The sequence below is a fragment of the Nannobrachium achirus genome (assembly GCF_963921795.1).
Source record: "Nannobrachium achirus genome assembly, chromosome: 18".
Classification (NCBI taxonomy): domain Eukaryota; kingdom Metazoa; phylum Chordata; class Actinopteri; order Myctophiformes; family Myctophidae; genus Nannobrachium; species Nannobrachium achirus.
This window is the reverse complement of record NC_137825.1, coordinates 49533679-49556039: the sequence shown is the minus strand read 5'-3', so window position 1 is coordinate 49556039 and position 22361 is coordinate 49533679. Positions and strand designations below refer to the sequence as shown.

The following is a 22361-nucleotide window of genomic DNA, read 5'->3' as shown; positions in this document are numbered from 1 at the left end:
AAAAAAAAAAAAAAAAAAAATATGAACTGTTGAGGACACTGTTATGAGTCATGACATTTGATCGTCAATCTTAAGACAACTTAAATGTAAAATTATAACTTTGCTTGTAACTTCTTGTAGCTTGAGTCAAAAAGTATCTTAGTTACTTGACGAGTTACAGAAATATGAATGTAACGCAGTTACCAGCAACTGCTGCCTTCGGGCCTGAGTAGGCTATATGCACAGCAGCCATTTTGGAGAGAAGTTGGGTTTCTTTCCACTTCCTTCACAGGTGTTACCAATGATACTAATGAAGGCTCTGTTCCATTCCGGACAGAGTGAGGGTGCTGATACTGTTCATGTTGGCTCACTGGAAACACTGTTTGAAAGTGTGGTCCAGTTGGGGGTTCCAAATGACCCCTTAAAGGTGTGTAACTCTGAGAGCATACAAATGGAACCAAATGGGTTCCATTTGTATGCTCTCAGAGTTATGGGAGTCCTTGAAATAAAAGGTTTGAGAACCACTGTGCTACATGGAATGGAACAGAGCCTTCATTAGTATCATTGGTAACACCTTTGAAGGAAGTGAGAAGAAACCCAACTTCTCTCCAAAATGGCTGCTGCGCATATAGTCTATTTCCCCACTTACTTGATCTCCTTGTTGATGGCCTCCAGCTGCTCCTGCAGCATGATGGCCAGGGTCTGCACGTCCGTCTGCCCGCTGGGGGACAGCAGCTCCGAGCCGAACAGGGTCTCTCTGTCCTCGTCGTCGTCGGAGCAGCCCCCGTCCCCGTCGAAGCCCGGGCCCATCATGCTGCCGCTGTCCCACTCGCCGTACTGGGAGAACGCACGGGGAGAGCCAAGGAAAAGGAAAAGGGGGGACCGGAGGGCGAGAGGAGAGGCATGGGGAGTAGAGAGAGGTGAGGAGATGAGAGTAGGGATGGGACGATATGAAAATGTCATATCACGATTATTGTGATAAAAGACATCACGATTTACGATATTATCGCGATAATCAAAATCCATTATCCCGGGGCGGAACATTGGCCAAAAAATAGCAGATCTACAAGCTCACAACGCGTCGCAACGCTTGTAGATCGGCTATTTTTTTGGCAAAGACGTTTGATAGTGTGAAAAATACGATTATTGTGAGTGTTTTTTTATCGCGATAAACGATAAACATCGCTTCGAGTATAGTCGACCAAATCAACTGTAGTGGACTAAAACTTTATGATATATAGTCGACTAAATCTATAACATCTGCGACGACTAAAATGTGACTAAAACTAAATATTTGACACAAAAGACTATGACTAAAATTAAATCAAAATGTGCTGTCAAAATCAACACTGCATCATCATCATCATCATCATCATCATAACCATCATCCCCGTCGTGATTAGGGATAGGACGATATGAACATTTCATGTCACGATGATTGTGACCAAAGAAATCGCGATTTACGATATTATCGCGATAATCAAAATATCCCCAACATCCATTATCCTGGGCGGAACATTTGCCAAAACATATTTTTTGGCAAAGAGATTTGATAGAGATTTAAAAAAAAGACTGTATCAAATACGTATATTATAAGTACGTTTTACCAATAGAGGATTTAAGTGGAGCCGGATATGCAGCTCGGCAAATAAAACGCAAATTGAGTCCAGTGCATGACTGAGGACGATTTCACGATAAATGAAATCTCCACGATACGATCATCGTGAGTGTTTTTTTTATCACGATAATATCGCTTATCGTCCCATCCCTGGCCGCGATAACGGGACATGCCTCACCTTGTTGCCGTCGTCCCGTTGCCCCCCCCATCGGCCGCGGTGTGCCCGCCGGACCACCACCCCACTAGAGGAGTTGCTGTAGCCGGACGGGAGCGAGCCGCCGCCCTGGGGGTACCGCAGCTCCGAGGCGCTCCCTGGAAGAGATCTTCGAAAAAGGGTGGAGGGAAGTGAGCTGACGCTGCCCGCCCTATGGAGGTTTGGTGAGAATTCATTTTGTTATAGAAAAAAATGCTTTGATCTGCTATTGCTGATGTATTTGGGTTTTCATTTACATTTTGTTTCATTTTCATTCTCTTTATAATGGTGACCTTGTATACTCTTATAACATATTTCTGTATCTTAAATTCAGAACGGGTACACATTATTCTGTATCATTATTTTATGCTTTAACTATAGAAAAATCGTGAAAATTAGAATTTTGACACGATTCTATAAGTGTCTTTTGAATCCTTCTAAGGTTTTTTGAAAAACCTATGTTTCTATGTCAGCAATCTGGCTAGCCATCGTCAAAGAAAAGGTGCTTTTCACTTAACTGGAGCTCAGTTAGTCTGTTCTTGAGAGACTACTATGTCAGTGGTTCTCAAACCTTTTCATGTGAAGGACCCCCAAACTGATATGTATTTGGCCATGGACCCGCATCTCAAAATATTTTGTTCCAGGGACCCCCCAGAAGCAAAATTTGAGTTACAAACGTTCGCTTTAGAAATACACATTTTCAAAGATTTGCACACATTTTCACGACTTTTTCAAAAATTGCAGATCTACAAGCTCGCAGCGCGGCACTCGGTGCTGTGCTGTGAGCTTGTATATCTTCTATTTTTCCCTGGTTAAAGCATTCAATAATTCTAGGCCTAAATGGGTTAAACCATGAATATGTAGGATAGGCATTCTTTGATTTGCTATTGTTGATATATATGGGTTTTCACTCACATTTTCCTTCATTTTCATTCTTTCATATGGCGAACCTGTACACTCTTTTAACATATTTCTGTATCTTAAACCATGAATATGTAGGACAGACATTCTTTGATTTGCTATTATGCTGAAGTATTTTGGGCTTATACCTCCGCATGTATACCCATATTTAAGAAGCACTCTGTTATGGAACAATTCTTGTACAACGGCAAAGTACCCCTAGGAAGGGCGTGAAAAATACTAGCTACAAGGTCCCACGCTAAATGAGTAACAGCGCATGCGTCAAGACGGCACACCATGCGCACGTTTCTTTATCAAAACGCACCACACTCCTCCTCCGGGCGCCACATAATAAATAACTCCTCTGTTGTGGAATCACATCACAAGAGAACTCGAGGTTTTAAGGGGGGGTAAACAAAGGTCAGCTAGTCTGCAGCTAGCGCCGCGGAGCAAGGGTGTGTATTAAACCTCCCCGGGGACAGTTTAGAATGTTTATTTAGTCCTTTTATGTGCAATATATAAATAAATACCCTTGGAGGTCCCGCTGTGACTAACCCGGAACAGAGGTGTAAAGTAACACGTCAAGTAGTGTACTTAAGTACAATTTTGAGGTACTTTTACTTTTCTGGAGTATTTCCAATTTTCGATAGTTTTACTTCTACTCCACTACATCTCAGAGGCAATGTCTTTTACTCCACTACAGTTATTTGAAACTTTTAGCTGTTAGTTACTATGCAGATTTTGATTACTATTACAAAACATACATTACCTACTTCAGCCCTATTTACATTTTGGCCATTTGAAAATAGCCGATCTACAAGCTCACAATGATGCGACGCATTGTGAGCTTGTAGATCTGCTATTTTCAAACAAATCTTATACATTCGACAATCTGAAAATGGCACGTTCTGCACAATGAGCACTTTGTAATTTTGTCACTTTAAGTACATTTTGATCCCGGCACCGTTGTACTTTTACGCGAGTACACTTTGAATCCAGGACTCGTAACAGGGTATTTAAGAGGTCCCATTTTGTGACTGACCTGGAGTAGGAGGAGGAGCCCGGCCGGCCTCTCAGCTGGTCCACCTCCAGCTGAATCCGCTCCAGCTCGGCCAGCAGCTGGTCCTGCAGGACACGGATGGAGAGGTGGCGGTCAGAGGAAAATGTCTTTTCTACCACTTTTTGTGGTCACATGTTCAGATACTGGATTTCTGATTGACTTAAAACAGTGGTAAATCAGTCAACAACCTTGAGTTGGCTCATGGACCCCGCCCACTGCTGTGTTGCAGTCAGAGTTGGAGTTATACTCCGAGAGCTATGGGGTCCCTCTAGCGGCGGCAAAGGCGCCGCCGAAAAATAGGGCCCCCATAGTTATGGGGGTGGCCCCCATAGTTATGGGGGCCCTATTTTTCGGGTATAAAGTCGGCTAAAACGAGTATTTTCCTATATTAAATCATATTAAATCAGGTATTTTTCGGTATATAGTCTAGATTTCTTGGTACCAACAGTCAGACAACAAGTGCCAGTTTCATAAAATCATTCAGTTCCCAGAGCTTTTCAGTTAATCTACTTAGTTACTTTACACCACTGTCTACAACAGCAAGCAAACATTTTAGCCCGTGAACCTGTCTACAACAGCAAGTATGATGGTTCCCAAACTTTTTAGCCCGTGAACCAAGAGACATTACTACCTTGTACCAAACAAGTAGTGAAAATAGCAGATGTACAAGCTCACAACGAGTTGCTTCGCACTGTGTTCAGTGCGTTGTGACCCATACAACGTGTCCGCCACATCGGTCCAGACCCCAGTGTTAGGAAACAGCTAGCCTCGGAAACCCAGGCTTCATTGGCGATGGTTCTGGTACACCATAGCCATTAGCCACTAGCTAGCCCAAACGTTAGCCTAGCCAGGCAGCACAGCAGCATAACATAGCATTCATTCATCATTACAAGTCTATAGCCACGAGCCCACGACTCACCAGTGAGGACGCCAGGGCTAGCAGAGGGCGATGTTTAATGCCTTCATAGCCTAGGTTGTGTTGTCTTGGTGTTCTGTATATTCCTTTATGGCCGTATTGTTATAATCCACCGAGTCCATGACGCATCAGTTACGCACGGAGAGACAGACGTTCAGACAAGTTAAAAGGGAAGTCCTTTGAAAGCCATTTCCTCTCTGAACAGTGCCCAGAAGCACATTTCAAAACAAGAGCCTTTCTTTTTTTTTTTGTCTATACAATCGATCATTCAACACATGTTTATTTTGAAATTGTACTGGAAATAGAAGTAGCCAATAGCTCCTACTTCACGCCACTGATGTCAGAGCCTCTACTTGCCGATCGGCAATATTTTCCCCCCAACCCCCCTTTAGGGGGTGCGGTGGGACGTGGGGGAGGGGGTGCGGCCGCACCCCCAGCACCCCTTCCCTCGGGTATGGTCTTGCTAAGACAGCGTTGTTTTGTTTGGTTGTTTTGTTGCTCTCCGGCGTGTCCGCCTTCCTTTGCCGTCCGGGCCGTGGCTAGAAGTGCAAAGACTCGATGCAGTGGTTCCTAGCTTAGCCTATGCCCAGGCCATGGCGAGACCACGCAGCTGGGTAGGTCTGCATCCAGAAAGGTAGGAACCATTGCAGCGAGTGTGTTATAACCCGGACGGTAAAGGAAGACTCACACCCTACATTAAATCCGCCTGATTTATAATAATAAAATTAATAGTAGGATTAAACGGTGTGATGTCATTGTTCAGTCTTACTGTCTAACATGTTTATTTAGTATATCTAGTTAACATAAATAATATAAATTCTTCCAATGGAACATAAAAAAAAAAAAAAAAACGAGAAAAAAAAAAAAAAAAAAAAAACACACTTAGAAAAAAAGAGACCCCAAAGGGGGTTGTTGACTATGGGGTCCCAGACTTTAACTATGGGAGCTAAGACCCCACTGGCTCCCACATAACTCGAACTCTGGTTGCAGTTGATTGTAACTAAATAACCTTGCAAGTTACTACTGTGTTTTCTTTCATTTATATGGTGGAAGTGGTAGAAAAGCAATTTACCATTCGAGGGTCGTGGGTTGTTGGCTGATTTACCACTGTTTCATGGTTGTTTGGCACTCGGCTTTGCCTTGTGCCACAACCCTGAAACAGTGGTAAATCAGCCAACAACCCACTCCCTCTCATGGTAAATTGCTATTGCTAATATCAGTGGTTTTCAACCCTCGGTTTTCAACCCTTTCCATATCAAGGTGCTTTATATATTGGGCATTTAAGCCACGGACCAACATTTGATGACATTCAGCCTCTCGGACACAAGACTTATAGAATATTTTGTTGTCGTTGGATATGATTCTGTCCACATTTCCATGCTGTATTGATGTTGGTACCATAGGAGAAATAACAGGCCAACGTTGATAATCAAAATAACTTCTACATTCTGCAATTGATTGGTAGCTATGCCCCTCCCAAAAAGCTGTTGTCCAATGCTAGCTTAGAATAACTTCCTGCTTGCCAAGGCTTGCCTCAATAGTAAAAGATCTATAAGGGTTAACCCCGTCAAGGACCAATGGCTGAAAACCATGTGGTCTAAATCAAAGTAATTCTCATTGTCACAACAGCATTATGTACATGAGGTCAGAGGCGTAGGTAGTCATCATTTCTCCCTGAAGACAGGTGAAAAGTGAGTCTCCCCCCCCCCCCTTTTTTTTTGCCTCCTGCACCGAACATATATGTGAATTATTTATTTGTATCAAATGCAACGAATATTGCCATGTTCTGTAAATTCATGTTCCTATTGGACAGAATGCTTTTAGCCGTACCAGTGCTGTGCTGCATGTTTTTAAATGTGTCCACTGTGTGTAAATTCATTGTGCCAATAAAAGAAAAAAAAGAAAAATTAAACACTAGGACGCACATACAGATACGGGACATACGTACATACAGACAAAGCCATTTGTAGTGGTAGTGGTTAGCACCGCTCAAAAACAAACAATGAAATAAGGGAACACGGAAATACCTTGTTTGCTAGAAGATCGTCCTGGATTTTCTTCATATTGGACAGTTCCTCTGACAGAGCATTCTACAGTGCCAGAAGGGGAAGATTGAATGAATGCGGTGTACATTTTGCCGAGTGAGTCGACAGACCTTTCATGAGACCAAAGCAACCGACGAGATATCTCATTACCTCAGTGGCGTCAGTTCGGCAAAAGCTAAGGTATGGCAACATGACTGGTGTCTTGCACGCGCGCGGACCAGTCATGTTGCCATACCTTAGCAACAGGTAAGTAGTAAAATAGTAAGTAGTAGATAGTATTATTTTACCGCAGGCACAAGTAAACTGTCTGCCACACTTGAAAAAATGTGCCGCTGCTGCTAATTAACAATAATACAATGCACCTTTGCTGACCTACTGAACCCTGAATAAATCATTTGTCAAGATAGAGGGGATACAAGTGAATATAATACCTTGTGAAAGCGATAATGCTGTTCTAAATTGCATTGTAGTTAATTTAAAGTGATTTAATAACAGAATAATCAACGTGGATAGTCATAGAGACATTCATGAATTCATTTTATTTATCATGAATTTCATTTATTTATTTTTCCCTGGAGCCAAGGTATGGCAGCTGCCATACCCGATTGACGCCCCTGCATTACCTTCTCCTCCAGAGCGGCCATCCTCTCTTTGAGATGGAGCTGCAGCCTCTCGTTGGACTCGGACAGGAGTTTGTCTACCGTATCGGAGAGGCGTTTGTTGTGTTCGTCGTTCATCTTTTCCCTCTGCCTCGCCTGCATTTCGAAAGTATGACAGAGAGGGATATCAGGGCAGAGCGTCAGGTCACATGTAAAAATGGGCCTGATGGTGGCGCTAAATGGGACAGATGCATGTTGATGACATGAGTCTAGACATACTGTGTACCGATTTGCGTGATTTTAGGGCAAAATCTGTAGGAGCAGTGTCCAAAAATGTGTTATGCCAGAATCAGCCTCATGGTGGGGCTAGAAGAGGGCCATGTGAGAAATGAGTGGTGGAGGTTGTGGTTTGGCAGCCAAGGAGTGTGTGTGCAAAGTTTGGCATGGATAGGGGCAACGGTGGCGGAGATATGAGTAGGGCAAAAGTGTGACGTGACTGACAGCCGGTGGAGGTTTTGATAGTAACTGCGATGTCAACCTCCCTTGGCCTGGGGAAAGTGTACTACTACAACCAACCGCCCTCTTTTCACCGGACTTTAAGGCGTTTTACTGGGAGAGCGTAAAACACGCGGAGTACACACAAACAGCGAGCCGACTGACCTATCTGCGCCGATCGTTGTTTGTTTGCGTATAGTCTCGCATAGCCAGGCAACTATTCCACAATCTCTGAATGCTATATAGAGTCTGGAACAGCAGCTCCCGAACGGCGAGTAATGGAAACGGGCATTACCGTTCAAGAAAATATATTTTAAAATGTCATTTCTGCTAAGCAGCAAGCTAAACATGCTTATATGATTTTGATTTATATAATGATAAATGTGTGCGATGTGAGACGGAAACGGAAGTGACGAGGAGGCTTCACATCCGCTTTATCTCGCACTCATCATTTCTATTCCGGTTTGCCAGACTGTATGCCGGGAGCATTTGGCCAAATCGCGGAGGCAACAGTCTGGCCACGCGAGACTAGCTTTGCGTATAATGTTGGCCTAAGCCAGCACTTCCTCAACAGTGATTTCACACGACATGGGGGGCGCTAATGCAGCAATGAGGACACACAAACTCTGCCGGTTGTGTTTGTCAAGGCACCCCGGACAGGCCCGGCGGGTGCACTGCTGGTGGTGGGGGAGTATTTTAATAGAGGTGGTGCCATAGTTTTGTACTTTGGCTTTTTTGTATGTGTCTATGGAGTGTGATTATGACCATGCATGCAATTTAGATGAAAGCTGAAAATCATCCTCCAAGTATAATCATAATACCTGATGATCATCTTGTAGTGGGGAAAACAATCACGGCACCCCATCTTTAAAGGTGATACACCATGAAAATTCACTTTTCCTATTTTAAAACCTTTTTTTGGGGTCCCACTAGCACCTTCTATCCTCACAAAGTCCCATTTCAGACCGTTGTGTCTTTCTCTGGTTTTGAGAAGGTGGAGGTTAAAAGCATCCCACGGGTTCTCAAAACAGGCTGTCCAGATTTGCTGCCGTTTGTGGCGTCATAAACGGCAGTTTTTGAAGAAAAAATATTTTTTTTCAAAAAAAATTTTTTTTCAAAAAGAATGTGTGTGTGTGTGTGTGTGGGGGGGGGGGGGTGCCACAGTTCAGGCCAAAGGTGGTACTGCAGCTGAAAATGCTCTGAGAGCCGTTCAAAAATGAGAGGCTCTCTATTCAGGAGTGGTAATTTAGCCTCAAACCTTTTGAAAAACGTTTTTGGGACATAAACAATATGACATAAATACTTTTTAAATGCATGGTGTATCATCTAAATGTCGCCCAGACGTATACATTTTGATCAAAATGCCAAAGCAGATAGAGAGAGAAAGAGAGAGAGAGACATGGCATTACCCTCTGTAACTCCTGGTTCTTCTCTTCCAGTTGAGCGTCCATCTGCCGCAGCCGCTCCTCAAAGTTTCCATGGCGTTCCTCCGCCTAAACAAGAGAAATCACAGATTTGTTCGTTTTTTTTACCATTATAGTTTTTTTTATCATTATTATTACAATTAAATTTTCTTTTTAAGTTTTATATCATTATTATTACAATTACATTTTCTTAAAAAATAAAAATATATATATATATATATTTTTTTTTTTCTTTTTATAGATATATATTTTTTTATAATTTTTTAATTTTTAAATAGGACCCATAAAAATCGCCCGACCCACTGTTTGAGAAACAGTGTATACTGTATGCACTTACAACCTGCATCAGTCATGTTTTTTTGTAGGGGACACGGGGAGAACATGCAAACTAGAAAGGTCGCTAAGCCAGTGGTTCTCAAAGTGCATTCCAGGGACTCTGTGAGTTCCTTTATGGGAGTCTAAAGCCTCGAACAGAGTCGCACCGCACTACACCGCGGTGGATAGCCTTCCACCGCGGTGTAGTGCGGTGTAGTCTTTTTGAGCGTTAACGTTGTAGTTTTATGACTCAAAAAGACTACACCACACTACACTGCGGTGGATAGCCTTCCACCGCGGACCCAACTCTGATAGCGGCTTAAATTGACCCACACGAGTCTTTAACTCTGACAGTGTACAAATGGAACCAAATGAACCCTAACGTGTCCATTTGTTTCCATTTGTACACTGTCAAGAGTTAAGGAGAGACCATGAAATGTGAACGTTTGAGAAACACTGGTCTTTAACCCATTTAGAACGGGTACACATTTTGTGTATCATTATTTTATGCTTTAACTATTGAAAAATAGCAGATATACAAGCTCACAGCGCGGCACCGAGTGCCGCGCTGCGAGCTCGTAGATCTGCTATTTTTGAAAAGTCGTGAACATTCGAATTTTGACCCGATTCTATAAGTGTCTTTTGAATCCTTCTAATTCTAGGCCTAAATGGGTCTAAGCGGTACCTTGTTGAGGGCGGCCACTCTCTGTGCGAGCTGGGCCTCGATCTCGGGCAGCGTCTCGGCCCTCTGCAGGGTCTGCTGGAGCTTCTGTTTGGCGTCGTCCAGGCGCTCCTGGAGCAGCCGGTTCTTCTCTTCACTCTGGACGCCAGGAGGGAAAACACAACTGTGACGGTCGCTCACCCCTCCCATCATAAAACACATAATAGCAATAATGAACGTGTGTTAATTCATCAATAAAGGTCATGTGACTTTTTTAGGGCTGGGATGCGATTAAAAAAATGTAACGAAATTAATCGCAATTAATCGTATTTTAATCGCATATTAAAACTCACTGAATGCCACCCTTGATTAAAAATCTACAAAACTGGTGCCAGCCATTTTGTTTAATTTTGCCTTTTTATGGGGGCCAAAATCATATTTTGTACGTAAATTACATATATAAATCTATGCTTCTATCGAAAGCCACACTACCCCTCTTACAAAGGAAAACATGTATATTTATATATATATATCCTATCATTAGATTTGGGCTTCAATAGAACATGTGTAAGATGAGCTAGATCACATTGATATATACTGTTATTATGACGGCTGTGTGGTGTTCTAGAGTGCTATGGCCTTTGAAAACCACCAGGTGGTGATCTCCTACTATCTGATCAACTAACAGAAGAAGGAGACGCATCCATTTTGTTTTGTTTCGGGCCTAGTTGTTTACATCAGTGCCAGGCCTTTTAGCTATCATGCTATAACACTTCAGAGCCCTGGCGATCGCGATCAAGGATAGCAATCGCCGAATGGATGGCACCGCTGGAATTGCGTGATTTTTTTTTGAGTACTTATAGTTACTTATAGTTCGCCAGGGAAGCACGGGAAGTGTATAAACGAACGTTTTAAGATAACATTTAAACGGCCGGAACCAATGTTCGGTTATACCGATTTCCCGTCGGACTGTGTTACACTGGTGCTACAGTCAAATCGGCCGTGTCGCTCCGGTCATGGAGGCTCATGGCTAACTTCTAGAGCGATTTTTTTGAAATTACAATTATGAAAAAATGATAAAACTTTTGATTAATTAAAAAGACGTAAAAGACGTTTGTGGCACTAAGGATCAAAGACGTAATAGACGTTTATGGCGTTCAGTGAGTTAATATTTTACCCGAGAAGCATTTTTTTTTTCAAGTAAACACATTTTGTTGTACGAGTGAATCAACGAGTGTGTTTTTTAAATCTTAAATTTCGCATCCACTGGGCCAAGCAAAGCGCTCTGATCGGCTACTTCTCCCTTTTTACCATCTACCATTTACCGGTTACTTTCCATTGTATATCGTTCCAATTCTATTAACATTTACCACTGTGGTTGTTGCGTTCCAAAAGAGGCGACGATTAACAGGAAAGTTCCTGAACTACGACACCTATACAGGAATATTGGTATATTATCTTTGAAAGTCAAAATGCAACATGGTGCCATGGTGGCTTACTGGAGTGGAGTTTTCAGTTTTAACATTTTAATACATGTTTTAAGGACCAGGACAAAGAGGATCTACAAGCTTGTAGATCGGCTATTTTCAGGTTAAAATGTTACTATATTGATTTTAACTCTCTTGTTGCTATCAATTAAATCTCTTTGAAGGTCCAAGATGCCATGGTCTCCATAGACTTCCATGTAATTCATAGTGCACGGATCATGCACTCCCATGCCTAGATCATGCACCACGTGTGTGCACGCTGTTCACAGCTTTCAAACAAAAGAATCTGCTTGGAAATCCGTTCAGGCATTCATGAGATATCAGCCATTATGTGTTTACATTATGTAAACAAACATGGCTGCCTGTTTGAAAAGGTATGTTATGGGGGTTAAACATGCAATTTCGCGATCGCGATCATCCTTAACTCATACAGTGCCAAACGACTTTCAGATCACTATGGACTTCCCTTTTTTTTTTTTTTGATATATATATTTTTTTCTTTTTTTTGGACCCCATTAAATCTAGTAAACATGATTTCAATCGCGATTTTGCATGTTCCACCCCCATACAACCCCATCTTTCATACAGGGCAGCCATCTTTGTTTACATAACATGTAAAACATAATGGCTATTATCTCAAGAATGCCTGAACGGATTTCCAATCTGATTTTTTTGTTTGAAAGCTGTGAACAGCCTGCACAAACATGGTGCATGATCTGTGCATGGGCGTGCATGATCTGTGCACTATAAATTACATAGATTTATGGCAGGGAACACCCAAAGAAGGCATATTTAATTGGCAGTAACTGAGTTAATACATTTTTGGAGGTCCAAAATAAATATTTTGGAAAAAAAAATTGGGGGAAAAAAAAAAAATGTTCTTCAAAAACGGCCCAAACTCGGGGAAACTCTGGGTTGACACCAACATTAATTCATTGAATCGAATCGTATCGTATTGCCATGAATGAACCAATATCGTCCATGTATCGTATGGTCAACCTTGTATCGTGATGCGTATCGTATGGCTATTAAATGTATCGTTACACCCCTAAAACCAAAACAAGCGGGCCGGTGTGTGTGATCTGAGCTGTTTCCCCCAACCTGTCTGTGCAGAGACTCCTTGCTGGCCAGTTCGTTCTCCAGCTTGTCTTTGATGTCGTGCAGAGACGTCGCCTCCCTCTGGGCACTCAGGTACCTGCGCACACACCGCCATGGTACAGTGTCAGGTTAGCATGGCAGCGCTGGGTCAGGTTAAGATAATCTGTGATTTTTGTATCCGGGTCACTTGTATAGATCTGCTATTTTTTTTTTAAATCTTGAAAATGTGTGCAAATCTTTGAATATGCATATATATATATATATATATATATATATATATATATATATATATTTTTTTTTTTTAAGCAAACATTTTTAACTCAAATCTTTGCTTCTGGGGGTCCATGGAACAACATATTTTGAGATGGGGGTCCGCGGCCAAATCAATATAATTTTGGGGGTCCTTGACAGGAAAAAGTTTGAGCACCACTGATAATAGAAACATGAGGGTTTTTTTAGAAGGATTTAGAAGACATTGACAAAGACTTGCACAAAATGTCATGCTTTTTCAGAAATAGCAGATCTACAAGCTCATAGAGTGGCATAAAATAATGGTTAAAGTGGTTCAAATCTAACGTGACATAGATGCGTAAAGCATTTGCAAAAGGTTTGCGGTTTACCTCCAGTATGTTAAACGGCACAGAGCAACTTCAATCATTCAGGGTTCACACTCTGTTTCATAGAAGATATTCACACGTGCGTGTGCGACGTGTGAGAGTGAGCAATCATCATTCGTCTTTCCGAAATTCTATTGCTTTTCTCCCCGATTTTTCAGGAGAGTTGAAACGCTCTAATTATACATTTCAAACGTCAGCACGGACGTCACCAGATGAAAAAAGCCTTAAAGGGGCATTACGCCCTAACAACATGTTCCAAGCCAACGTCACCTCGCCCATATGCATTATGATACATGCATCACACGCTGTGTGTGAGAGAAATCACCACGGGGTAAGAATAGATCCTTACAATTGCGATGTTGTTCTGAATGCAAGGCAGCGAGAGAGAGCAGGATCAGGTTACCTGCGTTCCAGCGTGGTAATCCTCTCCTCCATATCCTCTCTTTGGCACAGGGCCTGAAGGAGAGAGAATCGTTGTGATGACGCTTAGCCATAAACAAGTTCAATGTTACACTTCAACTGATGGATACGTGTCTGGTAGTGGGGTGGCATGATCTACCTTGTGAGGAAATAGTCAAGTGTTGATTTAATTTTAGTCATAGTCTTTTGAATAAAATTCCATTTAGTTTTAGTCATCGGAAGTTTTAGTTTTAGTCGGCTAAAAATCTCACGATTTTAGTCGACTAAATCTACAGATCATTTTGTCGGGCCTTGATGGGAGTCGTAATGGCTGATTTTACATTCGTGGCATACTGAAAATAGTCGAACGACAAGCTCACAACGGGGCGCGTTGTGAGCTGGTAGAGCTAGTCAAGCTCACAACGTGTCGATGTAGATCAGATATTGGAAGTATTTTAAAATGATTTTCAAAATGGTAAAAAAAGGCAAATACGTTTAGCGATAAGGGGTAAGTCGTGGACAAAAATATAGCCCTTAGTCTCAGTTTTAGCCATCATAGCCCAAACACGACTCAACGTTATGTCTCCCCTTCTCATTTAATTACTCCGGCCTATAAGAACAAGACAAAGCAACACATGTTCCACGATTATGACATTTTACTTGACGATTAATTGTCACTCAAATAATTGCGATTAACGATTTAATCGTGTTTTTGTCGTTGATAATTATAATTCTGTGTGGCTTTTAGGCTTTGAAGTTGCACATGGTAGATATGACACATAACATAAATATGCAAAGAAATTACTGACATATTTGACAACTTTATACTTAAAAAAGAACATCGATAGTGGAAATAGCCGATCTACAAGCTCACAACGCGTTGCGATGCGACGCATTGTGAGCTTGTAGATCTGCTATTTCCACTATTTTTGACTTTATAAAAAAATATAGGAACATTTTTCAACATGGAAACGATTATAACGATCGTGAAAAATAATCGCGATTATGTCAAATAATTGCGATTAGACGATTATGTAATAATTGTGACAGCCCTATACATGTTGTGTTCTAACAGACAGTGTACAGTCCAGAGAGCTGGCTGGCCCCGGCTCAGGCAGTGGCGTCAGTTCAGAAAAAGCTAAGGTATGGCAACATGACTGGTGTCTTGCACGCGTGCGAAGGCGCGCGTGCAAGGCACCAGTCATGTTGCCTTACCTTAGCAACAGGCATGATACATTTATTTTTAGAAGTACATAAAAAAAAATCCCCGTTTCTACGGTTTCTTGGGCTGGATATGGCAGCCTGGAACGGTTGTTCAACAGTTCAAGTGCAGCTAAACTTGGCATAGGCTATAGTAAACATGCCACAATTAACAATAATGAATTGCACCTGTACCATTTTGTCAAGATGGGGAGACTACAAGTGTAGAGAATATCATTATAAAATTGTTAAAGTGACCATTTTGTAACATTTTGCATTTGTAGTTATTTTACTGTAATTTAACAACGTAATAACCAGAACAGATAGACAAAGAGACATTCATGGATTTATATTTAAAAGTAACTTTTATGTTCCCCCCCTGGACCCAGGGTATGGCAGCTGCATACCCCTGCCATACCCAATTGACGCCCCTGAGCTCAGGGAGGAACAGATTGGCCCAACAGACCTCTTTCACGTCCCTCTGCAGCTTCTGATTGGCCTCCTCCGACTTCGTCACCTCCCTCCTGGCGGCCGCAAGCTGTTCCTCTATTTCCCCAACCTGACACCACCACGACACAAGACCACACAGACACAGAAGAGCTGCCGTTACTCACTCACTGAAAACCTAAAAAATGTTGTGCAACTTGCGTATGGTAGACCAGTGGTTCTCATGCTGCGGGTCGGAACCCCAAATGATTTTGGTGGGTCCCCAGATGATTAACTTAATGTGCAATGTTGTATTCTCACTCAACTGTAAACAAACCAACATAAAGTTTAAGTGTATAGAACATACATGGGCAACTGGCGGCCCGGGGGCCACATGCGACCCCCACCTTCACTTAATGCGGCCCGCAGGTTAATATCAGAATACTGATATATTATTGATTTCAGCTGTTACAATTCCAAACATGACCTGCTTTAATTATGTCGATATTAGTAGCTTATTGACTAGTATAGTAGTATTAAAATGTATATATTTTATGTACAAATGATAGGCATTTGTATTTAGGTTCATGAAGTTAACATGAGTATATAACTAAATGCTTTTGAAATTAAATCAAAATGTTACATTTCAGGATTCCAATTAAAAAATAACAAAAACATAATCCAGGATTCCAATTCAAAAGAAGCAAAAATAGCAGATTTTCAAGCTCAAATTGCACCGCGCTGCGATGCGTTTTGAGCTTGTAGATCTGCTATTTTTTGCTTCTTTTGTATGAGATACTAGAAAGTGACAAAGTAGGATGTAAGCAATATGCATTGTGGCCCTCTGAAGTGAAGGTGGAAATATAGTGGCCCTCGCCATCATCAAAGTTGCCCACCCCTGGTATAGAGGGTATTTTCACATTTCTAAAGTACCAATTTAAGGACTTTTTAAATACCTCTAAAATGACAAATTAAACATTGTCCAAATTGTCAAATATATTGAGGCGGAAATTGTGAAAATAGACAATCTACATGCTCACAACGCCTCACGTTGCAAGGTGTTGCGAGCATGTAGATCTGCTATTTTCACAATAGATTTTTTCTTTTTTTTTACTTCGACTTTCTCTGGTGGGAGTCGACTTGTGTAAAGAAGTCGACTGAGTCGACTTGTCGACTTTTTCGTTAATTCCCTAGTGTGCCATAAAAATAAAAGGTTTGAAATAATTCACTGCATGTGCAATGTATCTAGAATATATGAAAGTTTCAAGAAATATATGAACGTTTTAAATAAATGTACTTTTATACAATATTCAATTTTTTTTTGATGGATCTGTAATAATGAGGCTTCTGTAATAATGAGGCTTGCAAAAACTGTTGCATTACTCTAATTAGCCACAAGAGGGAGGAGGGGACACAGCTTCCTCCTGTCTGGACTCTTCCTGCTGTGCTGCTGGGAGAAACTTCAGTTCTCAAATTCTTTACTTAAAGGAGTAGTTCACCCCAAAATGACTTTTTATCTATTGATTAGTCACGCCATGGAGACTAGAGTTCAAAAATATTTTTGGGTTTTTGTCACATTCCTAAGACAAAAATGTGATAACAATACATTTACCCCCATTCGTTCCGGATGGTGACCCGTTTCGAAACGGGTCCCCATCCGGAATCAATGGGGGTAAATTTACTCGAATCAAATGTTTGTCTTAGGAATGTGCCAAAAACCAAAAAATATTATTGAACTCTAGTCTCCATGGCGTGACTAATCAATAGAAAAAAAGTCATTTTGGGGGTGAACTACTCCTTTAAGTAAAAGTATCAATACCACAATGTAGAAATACTCTGTTACAAGTAACAGTCCAGAATTTGTATCAAAATATACTTAAAAGCACCAAAAGTAAAAAGCAGAATGTCCCATTGTAGGTTTTCAAAATGTATACAAATATTTTGAAAATAGCAGATCGCGTTGCATTGTGAGCTTGAAGATCTGCTATTTTCAAATGGCCGCAATGTATACAGAGCTGGAAGTGGTTAATGTGTGTGTTGTAATAATAATACAAATCTACAAAGTAAGGGTGCCCTCACACCAAAATACCTAGAGTGGAATCCGCCAATGCATTTCAATGGAGCGTTTTTTTTTTTTTTTGCCAGTAGAGGATTTCTGCAAAAAATTTAAATGCATTGGCGGATTCCACTCTAGGTATTTTGGTGTGAGGGCACCCTAACTAGAAACTAAAGTTTTCAAAAAAAATAATGTTAAGTAATGTCTCTGAAATGTAGTTGAGTAGAAGTAAAAGTAAGGGAAATTGGAAATACTAAAGTAAGGTACAAATACCTCAAAAAGTGCAGAACTTAAATTAATGTACTTTAAAACACTGCGTTCAGCGCAGCACTACTACAGTAAGTCACGCTATCATGTACTAATAATGATTTAATTATCAAAACTATACCCGCACACTGTGCAAAGAAATGCACGCACAGCTTTTCTGAAGGTATAATTGCATACAGTATACAAGCATGTGGGCATACTGCAAGTGAGTACACATACTCACGAACGCACACACATGCACCCACTCACCAGTGGTGTAAAGTCACTAAGTACATTTACTTATGTACTGTACTTATCGTAATTGCCGGACTATAAGCCGCGTCTTTTTTCCCATGTATTGAACCCTGCGGCTTATACAACGGTGCGGCTTATATAAAGATTTTTACAGCTAACGGCCAATTAGTTAGTTTTACAATGGTCTTTAACAAGGATTTATATATCGATTTTTAAAGCTAACGGCCACCAGGGGCGCTCTAGCGGGAAGCAGGAAGGATACGTGCGGCTTATAGTCAGGTGCGGCTTATGTAAACATGTTTTTTATTTTTTTCTAAATGTAGATGGTGCGGCTTGTATTCAGGTGTGGCTTATAGTCCAGCAATTACGGTATTGTAGGTATTTGTACTTCAATTGAGCATTTCCAATTTCCAATACATTTACTACATCTCGGATTCAAATATTGTACTTTTACTCCACTACATATATCTGAAAACTTTACTAGTTACTTTGCAGATTTTGATTATTACAACACATAGTTAACCACTTCAACACTGCATACATTTTGGCCACTTGAAAATAGACAATCTACAAGCTCACAATGCGTAGCACCGCAACGTATTGTGAGATGGGACACAATGCATAACTAGCGCTTTTACTTTTGGGTATAGGTGTATTTTGATGCCAAGACTTTCATACTTTCACTCAAGTACATTTTGAATTCCGGACTTTTACCTGTAATAGAGTGTTTCTACATTGCAGTATTGATACGTTTACTTAAAGGACGACTTTGCCACTTTTCAACCTATCTTCATATAATTGGTCCTCCTCACTAATGTTCATGATAAAATAGCACTTTTTTCCCTCCTCGGTCCAAGTCTCTTAGGAGGGCTGTGAGCAGTTCAGAAACCCGTCTGCCAGTGACATCATCGTTTTAAAAATGTTAATATTTAAATTTTTATTATCACGAGAACAATGGCTTCCACTGGAACATTGCAATTTTTGAGATTCCCCCTCGATGATGTCATTGGTAGACGGATAGACGAGTAGGATTTCTTTTGTGCTATTTTATCATGAACATTAGTGAGGACCAATTATATGAAGACAGGTTAAAAAGTGGTGAAATCGTCCTTTAAGTAATGAGGACGTGCAGAGAATATTAGAGAGGCAGGGGCTGAAGCTTCTAAAAGGGCCTTTTGATGAAAATATCGAAAATAGCAGACCTCCAAGCTCACAACGGGACACGTTGTGAGCTTGGAGGTCGTCAATTTTCGGTGCTTGATACCACAATGAACCAAACATAATCAAGTAAATTCTGGACAATTCTCTTGAATGCTGCCTTCAGGTATGGCATGGAAAGAGGGCATTTGCATTTCTTTAACCATAGTAAAAACTGCATTCAGGGTCTGGAGAGGGCACGTTTTACAGACGGATAAAAGGGCAGGGGCTCAAGCCCCCTTTGATGTCTATGTGTTCCCCTCACCTGCCGGCACATGAGAGCCAGTCTCTCTTTCAGCTGGGCGAGCTCGGATCTCTGCCGCTCTATCTCTCCTTCCCTCTGTCGGTCCAGCTCGCCATCGTCCAGGGCAGACGACGGGCCGTTGGGAAGGCGCTGCTTCGGGGCAGCGCGTGTCGGAAAGCAAACGAGAGCAACGGACAAATGGGAATCAATTAGAACCGGTCGAGGTTGCCGGTGAATATGAGTAAGATTTCGGCAAGGTATGGTAAGCTCTATCGGCAGTGGTTCCCAAACTTTGGGACTCAAAAGTGAATAATAGCCATTCGCTCCGGGACCCATACAAGTGAAAATAGCAGGCCGACAAGCTCACAATGCGTCGCCTCGCGCCGCGTTGAGAGCTTGTTGGCTTGTTCGTTTGAAAATGTATACAATTCTTCAATTTAAAAATAAATAAATTATATATTTCAAAATATCTGTGGGTTCCTTTATGGGGGTCTAAATTGACCCATACAAGTCTGTAACTGACAGTGTACAAATGGAACCAAATGGACCCTTTAGGGTTCATTTGGTTCCATTTGTAACCTGTCAGAGTTAAGGGCAGACCTTGAAATATGAAAGTTTGAGAACCACTGCTCGATTGAAACGGCACAACAAAACACACCATGATGCCCATACGTTTACAGTACTACTCTACACTCTGGTGCTAAGACACACAAACACACACAAAAACACTGGAACCAACGTGCACGAAACCCTCCCTTACATCTTTCCCGCTGTCCAACCCTTGTTGACGTCTTTTAATTTGGTCTCTTAAAGAGATTACCTGGGGAAAGACGGAGACAAGAACAGACAAAGCAGGACAACAGGGTCAACTTTCTGCCATGGTTCTGTTGGGTGCACTGGGCTTCAAACGTTCAAAAAAAGAGGGCAGAGTTCTCGGACTGGACTTTATTTACCTCTGAGGAAGACGTTTGCAGCTGATCCTCCAGCACAGATACGCGCTCGAGGGCCACGCGAAGCCTCTCTCGAACCTGCAGGGGGAATAAGACAAACCCATGGGGCTACTGTACCTCACAGATATTCTTTTCCGCAGTGTCACAACTAGTATCAAATGAAGACGTACACTGGAACTTCCCTACGTCGATTTGCCTTTTTTAAAGATGGGGTGCCGTGATTTTTTCCCTTCTACGACATAGAGTAATCATCAGGTATTATGACCAGTAAGACTCCCTAATTGGGAGGTAAGCGACCGTCAGGTCACAAGTATACACCGCTTTGCATGATTTTAGAGAAAAGATCTGAAGGAGCAGTGTCCAAAAATGTGTTTGAAAAAATCGGCCTGATGTTGGTGCTAAATGGGACAGATCCATGTTGATGCCAGCACTCTAGACATACTGTGTACCACTTTGCGTGATTTTAGGGCAAAATGTGTAGGTGCAGTGTCCAAAAATGTGTTTTGCTAGAATCGGCCTCATGGTGGCGCTAGAAGAAGGCCATGTGATAAATGAGTGGAGGTTGTGGTTTGGCAGCCAAGGAGTGTGTGTGCAAAGTTTGGCATGGCTAGGCGCAACGGTGGCGGAGACATGCGTAGGGGAAAAGTGTGACGTGTGATGTGACTGACAGACAGACTGACAGACAGACAGACTGACAGCCGGTGGAGGTTTTGATAGTAACTGCGACCTGACGGTCACAATTATACTGTACTTGGAGAAAGATCTTTTTCAAAAAAGTGCACAGAAAGTGTTCAAATTATGTTTTTTTATTTTTTTTAGTGTGGCCACACCCAGCTGCTCATTAGGTATGCCTGCTTGTCAGGTGGGTGGTGACCCAGCTGAAGTTGGCCACACCCACACATGTTGTTCGATGGTGAAAAGGGGAGGGGGTGATTTTATGATGTCATTACATCAGTGTATTTCAACTGGGCCTTTTGACTCAGAGGCTTTCAGCTTTCAGGAAGTAACCAAAAATACACAGGGAAGACATATTTGCATATTATAACCACACCTGGGGGTCTATTAGAGTAATGTTAACGCCATAGACACATACAAAATGTAAAAGTACAAAACTATTGCACCACCTCGTGACACTTGCTGTGCCTCCCATGGATTATACTTGCATAATGCACTGCAATCTGCTTATAACTGCTGTATATTCATAGTAATAAGAAGTAGAACTCATACGGTCTATGGCAATAGGCTCTATGCACAGCAGCCATTTTGGAAAGAAATTGGGCCCCTTATTTCCTTCAAAGGTGTTACCAATGATACTGATTAAGGCTCTGTTCCATTTAGTGTAGCACAGTGGTTCTCGCTAGTTTTGATTTCAAGGACCATCACAACTCTGAGAGTGTACAAATGGAACCAAATTTTAGGCGTACAGGTCCATTTGGTTCCATTTGTACACTCTCAGAGTTACAGACCCATAAGGGGCCATTAGGAACCCCCTCAAGGACACTTTGAGACCCACTGGTGTAGCAGAGTGTTTCTAGTGAGCCAACATGCACAATATCAGCACCCCGACACTGTTTGAGCAGAATGGACCAGAGCCTTCATCAGTATCATTGGTAACACCTGTGAAGGAGGTAAAGGAGCAAACACGGTCAGGACCTGGACCATTCAGCAACCTCTCGATTGGGGCCAGATCAAGTCAAACCATGACTAGTCAGATCTGGCCTAGAATATCACCTGATTTCAACCAACATAAATCCTGCCCATGAAAACAGATGTCCTGGATTAATCAGAGAGTGTCCGATCGAGGCCAGATAAATATCATAACTAGTCAGATATAACATTACAAACAATAACAATAATCCATACGGTAAGTCCATAATATGACGTCCTGGTAATGACGTCAAGATTAGGGTGACCATATGTCCTCTTTTGCCCGGACATGTCCTCTTTTAGGGGGCTGTCCGGCCTGTCCGGGGGGGTTTTA

The 22361-nt window shown here is 41.7% G+C and overlaps 1 protein-coding gene across 1 annotated transcript in view; it reads right to left on the bottom strand.

Moving 5' to 3' along the window:
- The window catches only part of LOC308303678 (liprin-alpha-3-like), a gene marked incomplete at both ends in the record, with an annotated part of 57634 nt that overhangs the window by 24777 nt on the left and 10496 nt on the right, over positions 1-22361 (bottom strand). The window contains 13 exon segments of the mRNA XM_080748135.1: positions 629-816; positions 1776-1962; positions 3733-3815; positions 6694-6756; positions 7335-7466; positions 9215-9298; positions 10230-10364; positions 12794-12887; positions 13811-13863; positions 15473-15565; positions 19452-19580; positions 20191-20250; positions 20384-20458. Of these exon segments, the coding sequence (XP_080604261.1) occupies positions 629-816; positions 1776-1962; positions 3733-3815; positions 6694-6756; positions 7335-7466; positions 9215-9298; positions 10230-10364; positions 12794-12887; positions 13811-13863; positions 15473-15565; positions 19452-19580; positions 20191-20250; positions 20384-20458 (1376 nt within the window).